This window comes from Macrotis lagotis, chromosome 4 (assembly GCF_037893015.1).
Source record: "Macrotis lagotis isolate mMagLag1 chromosome 4, bilby.v1.9.chrom.fasta, whole genome shotgun sequence".
Taxonomy (NCBI): domain Eukaryota; kingdom Metazoa; phylum Chordata; class Mammalia; order Peramelemorphia; family Peramelidae; genus Macrotis; species Macrotis lagotis.
Window position 1 is genome coordinate 273,885,763 of NC_133661.1, and position 15,482 is coordinate 273,901,244.

The 15,482-nt window shown below is 38.4% G+C and overlaps 1 protein-coding gene across 4 annotated transcripts in view; it reads left to right on the top strand.

Moving 5' to 3' along the window:
- ZFYVE26 (zinc finger FYVE-type containing 26) overlaps nucleotides 1–15,482 on the top strand; it is an 80,036-nt gene that overhangs the window by 54,568 nt on the left and 9,986 nt on the right. For 3 of the 4 annotated variants that reach the window (XM_074236056.1, XM_074236055.1, XM_074236053.1), the window contains 12 exons: nucleotides 2,685–2,845; nucleotides 3,458–3,594; nucleotides 4,541–4,572; nucleotides 5,571–5,707; nucleotides 5,981–6,201; nucleotides 8,703–8,850; nucleotides 9,982–10,191; nucleotides 10,461–10,679; nucleotides 10,973–11,170; nucleotides 11,972–12,171; nucleotides 12,593–12,734; nucleotides 13,072–13,131. In XM_074236056.1, the coding sequence (XP_074092157.1) occupies nucleotides 2,685–2,845; nucleotides 3,458–3,594; nucleotides 4,541–4,572; nucleotides 5,571–5,707; nucleotides 5,981–6,201; nucleotides 8,703–8,850; nucleotides 9,982–10,191; nucleotides 10,461–10,679; nucleotides 10,973–11,170; nucleotides 11,972–12,171; nucleotides 12,593–12,734; nucleotides 13,072–13,131 (1,865 nt within the window). The remainder of the gene's footprint in view (nucleotides 1–2,684; nucleotides 2,846–3,457; nucleotides 3,595–4,540; nucleotides 4,573–5,570; nucleotides 5,708–5,980; nucleotides 6,202–8,702; nucleotides 8,851–9,981; nucleotides 10,192–10,460; nucleotides 10,680–10,972; nucleotides 11,171–11,971; nucleotides 12,172–12,592; nucleotides 12,735–13,071; nucleotides 13,132–15,482) is intronic. The other variant, XM_074236054.1, reaches the window with a different exon arrangement.

Consider the following 15,482-nt stretch of genomic DNA (forward strand, 5'->3'; position numbering starts at 1 on the left):
TTTCCCATGTCATTTACTTCCTTAAAAATCTTCAAAGATTTCAATTTGAGACCTTCCACATTCTAGAGGCAGCTAGGTGGCGCAGTGGATAGAGTATCTACTCTGGAGTCAGGAGGACCTGAGTTCAGATTCGGCCATAGACACTTATTACCTAGCTGTGTGACCTTGGGCAAGTCACTAAACCTCATTGCCTTGCAAAAACCAAAAAAAAAAAGACCTTCCACATTCTGGCTTCAATCATTTAATTTCTTTATTTGGAAAACTAAGAGATTAGGCTGTGATCTGAGTCCCTTCTATCCACTGATCCTACCTTTCCTAACTTAAATTTCTAACCCCTGGGTTTTTAATTACCCCCTACCTACCCACCTACATTCTATGTTCCTGAATCTTACCTGGTTTTCAAGATTGATCTTAAAGTCCAGTTCTCCTCCATTAGATTTTTTAAAATTAATTTAATGACCATAAATATTAAGACTTATATAAGCATTTTATATAATTCTTTTCATTTATTTTATTTATTTTTAATTTATAGGTTAAACAAGCATTTCCACACTTAGTACAATAAAAATATGATTGCATGTGAACTGCAAATCTGCTATACACAATTTGCTATTCCTTTCAAAAATTATGTAAATTTCTTTTTTCTTCCCTCACCCTAGAAAAGACTACCATTAAACTCCTAGAGATATACATATAAGTAAAATTCTATACACACTTCTATTTATCATTTCTTTCTCCATTAGATTTAACTTACTTCTCTAGCCCAGAGTTCTCTCCTTCCTCTGACTCCTATAATACTTACTATGTATATATTATTCAATTAGCCCTTAGATATTTTCTTACATTGTCATCTTTTTTAAGTATGTTTATGCTTTATCCAGCAACTTCTCGAATACATTATTAACTGCTAAAGGAGGACCATATGTTATCCTTCTTCATAACCCCTGAACAGGATCCTCAAGTATAGAAGTGTCACACTTATTGCCAACAGATTAAAATGTAATTGGGAAATATTTATATGGTAAAATATACATAATGTTAATTTGTGGTTTTCTATGTCCAAATGCAGCCACAGGGATCTATTTCTAGTTTCATACCACTGCTGAAGTACTCGATATCTCTTGGTATATATGACTAGTAAAGACAGCAGACACTTATGGATAAGCCTCCAAGGTGTTTTCATCACAACATCACATCCCTATTTTTCTTCACTGATCCTCTTAATGTACAGACATCTTAACACTATTGAGAATCAAACGATTTTAGTTTTAACCCCAATTCTAATACTTCCTAGGTGTAAGCATCAGTTTCCCAATATTTCAGATGTGGAAATTGATGCTTCTAACTAGGAAGTTTGTAAATCTCAAGAGGGAATATAAATATGAACTACTATTAAACCCTAATCCCAATTTTTACTAGCCGTGTGGGCTCTGGTAAATCACTTAAGCCCTCTAAGCCTCATTTGGTTGTCAGTAATTATGAAATAAATAATGAGGTCTCTGAAAGAATTTTGAAACTTGTAAAGTACTCTCTTTTGTAACTGTAAACACCTGTTGTCTGGACCTGGCTCCACTACTTGTTAACCATGTGACTTTGAACAGATTACTTATTCTTAATGCTCTAATGTCATTATTTTTTTTTAGGTTTTTTTTTTTTTTTTTGCAAGGCAATGGGGTTAAGTGGCTTGCCTAAGGCCACACAGCTAGGTAATTATTAAGTGTCTGAGGCCAGATTTGAACTCAGGTACTCCTGACACCAAGGCCAGTACTGTATCCACTGCGCCACCTAGCCACCCCACTCTAATGTCATTATAACCAAGAATCCTAAATTCTTGACTGTCACTGACTTACTTACAGACCTGGTACAGTCTGTTGTTTATATCTCAGTTTTCTCATTTGTAAAATGACAATGATAATTTTACTTTCTGTAAAAACAACAGATTAATTAAAATCAGGAAAATATCCTAAAGTCCTGTTTGACAAAAGTAAGCTATTTGAGTAAAAACTGTATCTCTTATTTTAACTCTTTGCCTAATCTAAGCTACAAATCCAAATAGCAGGAGTGATTCCACTGTCTAAAAGCTATCTTTTATGCTTCAAAACTCCGAGGGAGTTAAATTTTCCAATGAAACCCTGTCCAAAGATCAGTTCTCAATTTTGTCAAGAGGTAAGTATCATAAAGGTGGTAACCCAGAAGAAATCCAAACCTAACTTGGTTTCCTAGACTGCCAGTCAGAATTCTCTTGAATTATTCTAATTGTACAGTTATATTGTGAAAATCAGTAACAGGAACCTCTGCCTTGCTGTGCTGACCTCAGATGCCCCTTTTGTGATCTGGCTTTGAGCAGCACTCAAAGCCTAACTACATTGGGATTGAAAGGATGTGGAGTTAGCAGTATTACAGCAGAGGTACAATGTGCTTAGTAGATTTGTAGCTTTTCATCTTTGTACTGGTCTTGAGATTCCTATATTTTTCTCCTCTAGAGTATGCAGAAAACCAAAAAAGCTTCTTGGATACCAAGAAAAAATGACTGACATTTCCCACCATATGAATAAATAATATCTGTATCAAAACAGATATCCAGCACAGCCAAGTAGAAGTTCTAGGCTACTGACACATTATAGGTACAACTAGATCCCTTTAATTCTTTTTTCAAACTCTCTTACTTTGCCTCTGGCCTTTAGGAATCTCCTTTGCTCAGTCTCCGAGCTCAAAGGAGAGAAGCTTTCCACAGAGTGATCCCTTGAAATTTGTGCCCCCTGAGAAGCCCCCAGATAGGCAGCAGTGGGTACCAGATGAGATGGAAATCACCTGTATGGTGTGTAGAAGTGAACATTTTACCATGGTAAGTAGCTACCTGCTTTATTTTGTATTAAGTGAAAGTCAGCCTCAACTTGAATCAATAGATCTATGGTTTAGTCCCAACCCCATCCGCAAAAATGGGAAGAATAAAACTTAGCTATCTCACCCTTTGGCCATAAGGATGAAACAAGGTGATAGGTAAAGGTCCCTTGCAAAGTATTATTATTATTATTATTGAGAAAGACAGGTCATTTGATTGAGTTTTGTGGAGCTGGTTGGCACAGGTGCCTGCTATACAGCAGGCACTTAATAAACATTGGCTTAATTGAAATCAGTTGTTAAAAATAAATGTGGTTATCTCCTCTTTCCCACAACATAGTCTGCAACAGAAGATAGGACTAGTTTTCATGATCAGTTCAATGATAGAAAATCTTTAATGAACTTTGGAGTTTTCCTATCAGTTGAAAGAGAGGTTCCTCTAGGGCAGGGACTTCAGATTACATGTTGCTTTAGCACCAAAACCAACATGTCCTCAGAGAACATAATAAGAAATAACTGGAGGAAAGAAGGGAGGGAAGGGGAGCGAGCACATTGGTAGAAGCATTTATTAATCTACACACCTCCCCTTTTCTTTCCCTCTCTCTTTCTTTCATAGTTTAACCGCCGTCATCATTGTCGTCGCTGTGGTAGGTTAGTGTGTGGCTCTTGCTCCACTAAGAAAATGGTTGTGGAGAGCAGCAGAGAGAACCCAGCCCGGGTGTGTGACCAATGCTATAACCACTATAACAAACCGTGAGTAAGGGTCAGGGCTCTGCTCCTTCCCCAAGCCTTCAGGTCCCCAAAAGCCTGCTTCTCTGACATCAGCCTTCCTCAAACAAACATTCAATGACATCTGGAGTGGGGACAGGTTATCTATAGATATTAATCCTTTTCAGGGATGAGGAGAAGAAATATGTGTTCAGGGTTCTTGTCATGGGTTCCTCAGTGGCAGGAATTTATTTCTTAGTCCTGATCCCAAAAGTCTGTTCAGCATCTACACTCAGGGAAGCATCTAATTCCTTATTCACTTGAAGCAGTCTCTGCTTCATGGATCCCACCTAACTGAAAAGGACTGGTAGCTCATGGGTGCTTAATTAAATGTTTATAAAATTGAATTAAATGTTTCTTATCCCAGTTGGGCACCACTTACCATATAAAATCCATTTAAATAATATATGAAACTTATTTTGTAAACCCTAGTAATATGTGAATATCAGATTTTTGAATTATTATAACCTTACCTGTGCCAACAACCATGTCTGGTAGCCCATAATTGCTAGATCATTGACATGCCAGTCATACTTTCCTAATAAATCTGGCCTTATACTTCAAAAAGCCATGGAAATCTCCAGAGCTCCATATTCATGATAGCATGATTTAAATTCACATCTGAGTACTGGGGATTTTTTTTTTAATCAAAGTAGTAACTGATTCCCTTCAGTTATCAGAGAAATATTCCACAGGTGTAAACGAGCTCTGAACCTAGAGTCAGAGCCTAAAAATCCTATTTCTACTATTTATTATTTTTATGACTTGGGCTAGCCAAGTAACCTCCCTACACCTCAGTTCTCTGATCTGTAACATGAGAGAATCAGACTAGGTGGCTTCCACGGTCCCTTCTAGCTTGAAATCTGTGATGCTATGATCCTCTGAACTATGAGATATGTGATAGGCAATTTATTTTTGTTTTTATTTCTAGTTCACCAGAGGAGAGTATAGGACATTCAGAAGGTGAGCCTGAAAGATACTCTAATATTCTATGGTTTTTAAACTCAAGGTCCCTGTATCTTTAGGGTTTATTGCAATGTAGACCCTATCCAATGAGCCTATCAAGGACATTTCTTATTGCTGCTGTCAGTTATTTTGTTTAATCCTAGAGCCCTCACCATGTGCATCTGTCAATACCATTAAAGACTGCTGAATTAGGGCAGCTAGGTGGCGCAGTGGATAGAGCACCAGCCCTGGAGTCAGGAGGACCCAAGTTCAAATCTGGTCTCAGACACATAATAATTGCCTAGCTGTGTGACCTTAGGCAAGTCACTTAACCCCATTGCCTTGTAAAAACTGAAAAAAAACCCCATTGAATTCAGTTCTTGACTCAGCAGTCATTCCTAGGGTACTTAATTATCACCACCCTCACCTGAATAGGAGGCCACTTCTGAATTGTGTAGTCCACAGAGCAGATGAGCTAAAAACTAACTTAAATTCCTATTTGGAGTCATACATTTCTAAGTTCCCTCAGACTAAACTTAAATGGCTATGTATTTTTCATTCTGAGCAAATGCAGAGAATAGAATTCCTTATGATTTGCTGCTCTCTATGAATCCTCAAAGTTCTGTGTACTATATTGGAAATTTCTCCCCCTGCTATGTCTATCTTCTACTGTTCCCTGGGGTAGCTAGGTGGCATAGTGGATAAAGCACCGGCCCTGGAGTCAGGAGTACCTGGGTTCAAATCTGGTCTCAGACACTTAATAGTTACCTAGCTGTGTGGCCTTGGCCAAGCCACTTAACCCCATTGCCTTGCAAAAACTTAAACAAAAAGAGAGAGAGAGAGAGAGAGAGAGAGAGAGAGAGAGATACTGCTCCCTTCAGAATTCTCCCAAAGGAAAGGAGAAGGCTATTGTGGTTGTCAAATGTCTACATTGTTATTTACTGTCTGGACTGACTTATCATTGACTCCTGGAGGGCCCACACTGACGAATCAATGAATGGCATTTCTATCCTCAGCCTCAGATAGCCCCTCAAGTGAGAGCCCTCCATACTTGGCTGTGGTACGAGTCCCCAAAGCAGCTCAGCTGGAGTGGACTCTAGATCTGAATGAAGAAGAAAATAATCTGGTGCGGAGCGAGTTTTACTATGAACAGGTAATGGTAAAGTATGGGTGATAACTGATCATGCAGCCACCACTGTCCTAGAGGAAAACATAAGGTCAGCTAATGAAAATTTTATACAATGGGTCTTGGATCCCCTAGATTTATTTTTAGCTTCACTGTTGCTTTACAAGAGGAACTTTTTTTCCCTAAGTTCCTTCTCCTCTACTTCACTTGGCCCATTTGTAAAATGGAAATGTCTTCTCTCTTGGCAGAACTTGAAAAATGTTTCATTAGGACACTGCTTTCTTCCTTCTCCCTGGCTAGGCCCCCAGTGCCTCATTGTGCATTGCCATCCTGAACCTGCATCGTGACAGCATTGCCTGTGGCCATCAGTTGATAGATCATTGCTGTCGACTGAGTCAGGGCCTGACCAACCCCGAGGTGGATGCTGGACTACTCACAGATATCATGAAGCAGTTGCTCTTCAGTGCCAAGATGATGTTTGTCAAAGCTGGCCAGAGCCAAGATTTAGCACTGTGTGACAGGTAACGATGTCCTTTGGGTCAGGGGTAGTTTCACTCTATCTATGTCTTCCACTCCCAATTATCCAGCCATCCCCTTCTTCAAATAGATGAGGTTGGACAGGAGGTTGGTCCACTCTAATAGATTCATGTTAATGAGTTCATTGCTAGATCCTATATGATTTTCATTTCACTGTCTTTTAATCTCAGGTTCTAAATTCCCATACTGAGTCCCTGGAGATAAAATTTATATCCAAGAGACTAGAATAGGAAGAAATACAAATCTTGATTTTTGGAGTTTGATCAAGATCTTAAGGCACATTCAGTATCTTAAGGCACATTCAGTATCTAATGCTTTCTAGTGGCAAAAAAATTCACTTAAATCTTGTCTTTTACTTAAAGCTAAGACCAAGTGGCATTAAAGTCTTGTAAATAGGTGTGTAGCAAACAAGAATTATGCTATTTTGTGGGTGGAGTCAACTGGGTCAAGTTCTAAACCTACTTTTGTCACAGACAGTAATCCAGCTCATAATCATAGATTGTAAAGGCAATGTGGTGTAATGGAGAGTGCTGCTCTTGTTTTTAGGAGGAACCTGAGTTCAAGTTCTACCTCTGATGTTTTACTAGCTATATGACCATGGACTTAACCTCTCTATGTCTTATTTTCCACCTATGTAAAATGGTCATAATAATAACCTGTAGTACCTACCTCACATGGCTTTCATGAGGATCAAAGGGATCTATACAAAGAGCTTTGTAAACTTTCAGTTACTTTACAAACATCAGCAATTGTTAGAATCCCTACCTTCAAACTTTTTTTAAAAAAATTTCCAATTACATGTAAAAATAGTTTTCAACATTCTCCTTTTGCAAACTTTTGAGTTTCATATTTTTCACCCACCCTCCTCATGGTATCAAGCAATTTGATATAGGTTATGCATGTACAATAGTGTTTAACATATATCCATATTAGTCATATTGTGAAAGAAGAATTAGAACTCAAGAGGAAAAAACCATGAGAATGAAAGAAAACACATAAAAAGTTTAAAAAAGTAAACATATATGTTTGCTCTTTAGACTCCATAGTTTTTTTCTCTGATTGTGGATAGCATTTTTCATAACAGGTCTTTTAGGATTGCCCTTGATCACTCAATTACTGAGAGGAGCAGGAGCTGCATCTGTCATAGTTGATCATATCACAATATTGATATTAATGTGTGCATGTTCTCCTGATTCTGCTCACTTCACTCAGCATCAGTTCATGCAAGTCCTTCAAGGTTTTTCTGAATTCTGACATTTATGATTTCCTTTTTTTTCTATTTTGAATTTTACAGTTTTTTCCCCCAATCTCCTCCCACCCCTCACAGAAGGCAGTCTGATAGTCTTTACATTGTTTCCATGATATACACTGATCAAAATTGAATCTGTTGAGAGAGAAATCATATCCTTAAGGAAAAAAAATTAAATATGAGACATAGCAAAATTACATAATCAGATTCCTTTTTTTTTTTTTTAAATTAAAGGTCTTTGGTCTTTGTTTAAACTCCACAATTCTTTATTTGGATACAGATGGTTTTCTCCATCGCAGATACCCTAAAGTTGTCACTGATTGTTGCACTAATGAAATGAACAAGTCCATTAAGATTGATCATCAAGGGGTGGCTAGGTGGTTCAGTTGATAGAGCACTGGCCCTGGAGTCAGGAGTACCTGAGTTCAAATCTGGCCTTAGATGTTTAATAATTACCTAACTGTGTGGTCTTGGGCAAGCCACTTAACCCCATTTGCCTTGCAAAAACCTTTAAAAAAAAAGATTGATCATCAAACCCCATGTTGCTTGACACTTATTTCTTTTTTTTTTATTTCTTTTTATTTCTTTAAGGCAATAGGGTTAAGTGAGTTGCCCAAGACCACACAGATAGGCAATTATTAAGCATCTGAGGCCAGATTTGAACTCAGGTCCTTCTGACTCCAGGGCCAGTGCTCTATCTATCGCACCACCTAGCTGCCCTGATACTTCTGATTTCTTACAAAACAATTATACTCCATCACATTCACATTCAGCCAATCCCCACTTAGTAGACATCTCCTCAATTTCCAGTTCTTTGCACTACAAAAAGAACTGCTATAAATATTTTTGTACATGTGCATTTCTCCCTTTTTTAATGATCTCCTTGGGATCTAGACCTAATTGTACCTACCTTTTAAAATTAAAGTAAGGTAGAAACTAATTTTATAGCTCCCTCTACTTGAGTCAGAGCATTGGATTGTTTTGGAGATACATAGATACTTGAAGCCATCTAGCAGTGACTACAGGTGGCTGAAATGCAGTCCAGAATGGAAAACAAATAGAATGTTTTGCTTCAAATAAGATGGTTACCAAATGCTAAATGACAGGCCTAACCTGAAATAGAAAGCTCCATGATCCTAGTAAACATGGTAGAAAATTAAAGCAGGAACCCAAGCAACTGTTGTTTTATAGGAAGTTCAGGGTAGACTCATTTCCATGCCTCTTTCTTCCAAATAGTTACATTAGCAAGGTGGATGTACTGAACATTTTAGTTGGTGCTGCCTATCGACATGTACCATCTCTGGATCAGATCTTGCAGCCAGCTGCAGTAACAAGACTAAGGAACCAACTTTTGGAAGCTGAGTACTATCAACTGGGAGTTGAGGTAAGAGAGGAACATAGACTGTATCTAACATGTAAAGTGAATTTCCTTTTGCTAGTCTAAAAATTTACTCTTGTCAGCTCTTCATGGTTAAGGGAGTATCCTGAATAGAACCAGTGACTGAGTAGGAGTGGTACATTATATTTTTAGTTTAGACTTATCCCACTGTGGGTAAAAATTGTCAGTTCCTTAACATAATAGAATCAAAACTTCCAAACCCAATGCCATAAATTTAGGACCCAAAAAAGATTTTGTGAGTTCACCAGCAGGGGAACCCAACCCACATAATTACAGATTCCCTGAAGAAACAAAAGAACAAAGTTAATAAAGGTCTCAATTTAGACAAAAAAGTTTTCATTCTTTACAAGCTTTTTTTTTCCTTCTGCTGATTAGACCACATGAAAAAGTCAGTTGGATTTTTCCAAGCTGTAAAACACAGACAACAATGAAAACATACTGGGCATTAAATACAAACATTTAAACTGAAACAAAGACAAAACACAGAAGCCCTCACTGGTGATGTCTTTATTCATTACTATTTGTGGATCAGTACAGCACAGCTAATCCTTGCTCAACTGAGTACAGATGGCAGATTCTCATCATCAACCTATAAGGTCTGTTTCAAGACATTCCCAAATTGTGACCCCTGGAATTCCACTAGTTTGTCAATGAATCTCATTGCCTGACACCCATTCATTGTGGGTTAAATTCAGGGCCTCAGCAAACTAGAACTCAAACCCAGTGCCATAAATTTAAGAACCAATAAGGATTTATTGAGTTTGCCAGTATGAAAGCCCACCCACACAGGCAGAGAGATTCCCTAAAGGAACAAAAGGACATTTAGGTTTTGATTTAACCAGGTGGTAAATTTGGCATGGGATACCTTAGTATTGGACAGGGCTTATTTCTGAGCTAGTGATAGGAAAGGCTGTTCTTCAAGTTAGCTATATCTTCTAACCCCATCCTAATAGAACTCTCTTTGCTATTTCAGCAGTAGGGTTGTTTATGGGGCTTAAGGAAGATGAAGTATTGCCATACAAAAGGATCCAGGGGCAGGATCAAGGAACTTTAAACAAAATGGAGTTGCTTTCACCTTCTCAGCTACCCACACCTTAGATAATTTTTTGCCTCCAGGTGTCCACAAAAACTGGACTGGATGTTACTGGTGCATGGCATGCCTGGGGTATGGCCTGCCTCAAAGCTGGGAATCTGATGGCTGCGCGTGAGAAGTTCAGCCGATGTCTCAAGCCGCCCCTTGACCTCAATCAGCTAACTCATGGCCCAAGACTTGTACAGGATGTAATTGAATACCTGGAGTCCACAGTAAAGCCTATCCTGTCAGTGGTAAGAGAACACCAAGCAGAATGCCTGGTTCAGAGAAGGAGACATCATTGTGATATTATAGAGGGCCACCTTGACTTTTGGCTCTCCCTAGTCACATGTTTAGTTATGCATGTGTCTTATTTCCATATTAAACTATAAATTCCTAAAGCCAAAATCCAAGTCTCATCTAAACTTTGTGTCTCTCCTATTGACTACCCCACAGTGAGTGCTTTCTAAATATTATTTATTAAATAGAGAACTTTTCCTACTCTTTACTCCTGTTTTCATAGCAGGATGATGATTATTTTGCCACTCTGAAGGAGTTAGAAGCCACTCTTCGAACCAAGAGTCTCTCTCTAGAAGTGATTCCAGAGGGGAAATCCATGCACAATGCCTACTACCAGGAGTGCCTCTTCTACTTACATCACTACAGCACCAACCTTGCCATCATCAGTTTCTACATGAGGCACAACTGTATGAGAGAAGCCCTGCAGCATCTCCAGAAGAAGGTGAGGGATTCAGGGACAGCAGGCAATTTCTTACTTATCCAACTCAAAGGTTGGGGGCTTAGAAGCCATCTCTTTGGGCTATGGATTTCTTCTGGCATAGAGTGATAGTAGTGAAAATTTTTCCCTATGCAGTGGCAGTTCAGCTAACACCAGTCTTAATCAGTTTTCCAAAGCCTGAGAAAACTTCCCAAGGGGGAGCTAAAAGGAAAGTTGGGATTCAGGGTTAGCACCATATTGATCTAAAAGCATGTATAACCACTGGCTGCTCTGATGTTTCCCTTTCCCATTTTTAGGAGAGCCCTCCAGAAGTCTTTATTGAAGGCATCTTCCAACCAAGCTACACAAATGGGAAGCTACACATTTTGGAAAACTTACTAGAAGACATTGATCCGACTTTGGAGAGCTGGGGAAAATACTTGATTGCTGCTTGCCAGCACCTACAGAAGCAAAACTATTATCACCTTCTCTATGAGCTGCAGCAATTCATGAAGGTAACAATAATCCCAGCCAATGTTGTTGCTGTAATATTGAAACTGAGTTTTGTTGAGCTAAGCCTACACAATTTTGGGAAGTTGAGACCACACAGTTTGGTTCCTGGGGATGCTATTAAGTGAAATTGGAATCAGACTTGGTGTTCTTTGGCTCCCTTAAAACACTTAGCTAATTTAATTCTAAAATGGGTTACAGTTCTGTAATAGGTAAGTCTTAATTTTATTAAGGACCCTCTTTTTTTTTTATTCTTCACTCTTCTGGTGATTTTATCAAACAGCTTGAATTCAGTTACCATCTCTAGATGATTCACAAATACTATAAGCATGGGATAGTTGGTAAAAAAGAAAAAAGGGAATTATAGACATTATATTTAAAATTAAAGAAAATTAAATGAAAATCTTAAAAAAATAGATGCATCCTAGGGAACATGATAATATTGGATCAAATTTTAAGGTTGTCAATACTAAAGAAAATAAAAATAATGGAATTACTCAACTACAAATGGAAAAACTAAACAATCAAAAACATATTTCAACGAAATATACATTTGTATGTCTCAGCCTGCTTTAAAAGCATATTGTCACCGAATGAAAGCAGAAGTCAGTCTGCTAAAGGATTATTTGATCTAATTTAGCTAACAAAAGAAAACTTAAAGAAGCTATTGATTCGGCTTTTTGAATTAATTTCTCTCTAAATACTGGTAGCAGGGCTTCGTGGACCTGAGCCCAGTAAGAATGGTCACTACTACCAATTCCAAATCCCTGATCTCTCAAACCTACCCATCTCTTCTCTTCCCCTAGGACCAAGTCCGTGCTGCTATGACCTGCATTCGATTCTTTTGTCATAAAGCAAAGACATATGCAGAACTGGGAGAAAAACTTACATGGCTGCTTAAGGCTAAGGATCACCTTAAGACCTATCTACAGGAGGCATCCCGGAGTACAGGGAAGAGGAAACTCACTTTTTTCCGGAAAAAGATGAATGCAGCTGATGTATCAAGGTAGGATCAAAATCTAGGCGACCCTCAGCCTGGGGCTTCAAGAAGGCTATGAACAATATTGATCAATTTCTCCCCCTTTTCAGATCCGTGGGGAGAAACTCTAGCCAAAGTTCCTATTATAGAAGGTCTTTTTTATCCAGAGACTGGAGAAACTGAAGAGGGGGAGTTGGAAAAGTTAGGATCATGAATTCTCCAGCTCCAAAGCATACCCCAGTCATAGAGTGCTGTTGAGCATCAAGGGATAACTGTTTTTGTCCTCTTATAAGCTTCTCAGAAAACTGTACAGATAGGTCTCTTTTACCTCCAGAATCAAATACTATTACCTTTCTACTCTTACTACTGATGGTGCTTCAGTTTCCTGCTCCAGTTACATCATTCCTAAGGTGAAGACTGACATTGCTTATATATTGCAAAATTTCAGGCACATGAATACAGTTGGCCTGCAACTGGAAGTCACCAGGTTTCTACATCGATGTGAGAGCACTGGAACGTCCCAGATTACAGCCTTGCCCCTGCCAACCCTGTTTGGAAACAATCACATGAAAATGGATGTTGCCTGTAAAGTATGTGGTAGTTTATACAACCCATGCCTGACACACATGTCATTTATACAACCTATGCCTGACACACATGTCATTTATACAACCTATGCCTGACATATATGTCATAAGATCATTGACTTAAAGATGAAAGGATCTTTACAGGTGTCATCTAATCCAACGTGTTCATCCTTTATATGAGGAAACTGAGACCCAGGAGGAAAAATGACATGTTCAGGATCATTCAGCTTGTTACTGATAGAGCTTAGATAAAATTCCAGATCCTCTGACTCCAAATTTAGCACCTTTTCCATTGTTCCATGCACTTCTAGCCATATCAATGATTTCTTTTCCCTTCTAGGTAATGCTAGGAGGGAAGAATGTGGAAGATGGCTTTGGGATAGCATTTCGTGTCCTACAGGTATGACTTAGATTATAATGGGATTGTATCAAGGGGGACAGAGTAACTAAATCCAGTCCAGTAAGAGTCATAGACTCTCCAAGTTGTAGAGAACCTCAAAAAATCATCTCACCTATTCCATGCCTATATAGAAATCCTTTCTTTTTTTTTAATTAATTTTTATTAAAGATATTTGAGTTTTACAATTTTCCCCCCAATCTTGCTTCCCTCCCCCCACCCCCACCCCCACTGAAAGCACTCTGTCAGTCTTTATTTTGTTTCCATGTTGTACCTTGATCCAAATTGGGTGTGATGAGAGAGAAATCATATCCTTAGAGAAGAGACAAGAAGTCTAAGAGGTAACAAGATCCAGAAATCCTTTCTACAATATGTCTGACTAATGTTCAACACTACATTTGAAGACCATCATTTGTCTCCAGGCCTATCATAGCATCCTCTCATTTCACTTTCTGAGTTGGAAATCCCATCATATTCACCAAAAAAATTGAAATAATTTGTCAAGGGCTCTTTCTTCTCCCCTCATCATCTCACACCACTCAGACATCTTCCTCCATTGTATTTCCTTTTTTAAATGAAGAGTTGGGGGTGGCTAGGTGGCCCTGAAGTATCTGGCCTCCAACAGAGTCAGAAGGTATGCACAGTTTTATAGTCCTTTGGACATAGTTCCAAATTGCTCTCCAAAATGGTTGGATCAGTTCACAACTCCACCGATAGTGTATTAGTGTCCCAATTTTTCCACATCCCCTCTAACATTCACCATTTTCTTTGCTGTCATTTTTGCTAATCTGATAGGTGGTATCTCAGAATTGTTTGTATTTTCCCCAAAATTGTTTTAATGAGTTGGAGTGCATAATCAATAGGGATTTAAAGTATTTTTTCACATAGCTTTAGATTGCTTTAATTTCTTCATCTGAACACTGCCTGTTCATTCTTTGACTATTTATCAACTGAGGAATGACTCATATCCTTATAAATGTAACTCAGTTCTCGATATAGTTGAGAATTGAGACCTTTATCAGAGAAATGTGCTGTAAAAAATTTTTTTTCCCCAGTTTTCTTCTTTCCTTATAATTTTGGCTGTATTAGTTTTGCTTGTACAAAACCCTTCTTAGGGTTAATATTCCTAGTGAAGTCCTCTCAGGGTTAAGAAATATTAAAGAAAGAATAAACTATTGTTCTTAAATTATTTCTAGAAGAAAGCCCCTTCTATTCCAAACAGGTGGCTCACTTTCCTAACTTTTGATAAGATCACTAGAAAGATAGACTTTTTCTCATGGGAAAAACCTTGCAATCCAAAGAAGTTCATAAGCCTCTTATTTGATGATAAGACTATTTTTACCATCTAGGAGGATAGTAAAAGACTTTGCATACTCAAACATTGTTTCATTTAGGTAGACACAGAAGGTCATTAAAAGTCTTTTTGATATTCTCACCATCTAGATGGTGAGGCAATATTTTATGAAAATATTTCATTCTCTTTTTTGTTGCTGGGGTAGATTTTCACAAGTAGAATGTAACTCTGAAGACTAACCAATGACATGACAGAAAGCGATGATTGGGAGGAGGAAGGGATCGCATTGAGCCATATAATCTTGCTTGACTGTCAATTCAGGGCAGCTTCTTGATCTTCACTAACTTTGTCTTCTTTTTTTTTCAATATTTTAACATTTTATTTGTTTTCCAATTACATACAATAGTAATATGTACCCATCATTTTTTGCAAGGCTCTGAATTCTACAATTTCCCCCCCCCCTCCCTTCCCTCCCCCCACCACAGAAGGCTGTCTGACAGTCTCCACAGTTTCCATACCATACATTGATGTAAATTGAATGTTATAAGAGTAAACATAAGAATAAATATAAACCCCCCTCCTCAAGAAGATGAGAAACCCCAAGAAGAGAGAGAGAGAGAGAGAGAGAGAGAGAGAGAGAGAGGAAAAAAAATTGTATTTCAGTCTGTGTTCAGATTTCAATGGCTCTATCTCTGAGGTGAGTTGCTTTCTTTATCATAAATCCACCAGAGAAGTTGTTTCAATATTTTTCCCACAATGGCTATTACTAGCTGTACTTCTACTCTTTTTCTCCCCACCCTCATCTCATTTATTCTATTTTTCTCTCTCTCTCTCTCTCTCTCTCTCTCTCTCCTTTCATCCTGGCTCTGTCCAAAAGTGTGTTGAATCTCCCTCAATCTTCCCTCTCTTCTGTCATCTATTCCTCCCTTCCCTCCCCCCATTCCCCCTCATCCCGTCCCTTTCCTCCCATCCTTCTCCAGGGCAAGATAGATTTCCTCATCCTATTAAGTGTGTATGTCATTTCCTCCCTGAGCCATTTCTGACCACTCTCCCTCCATGG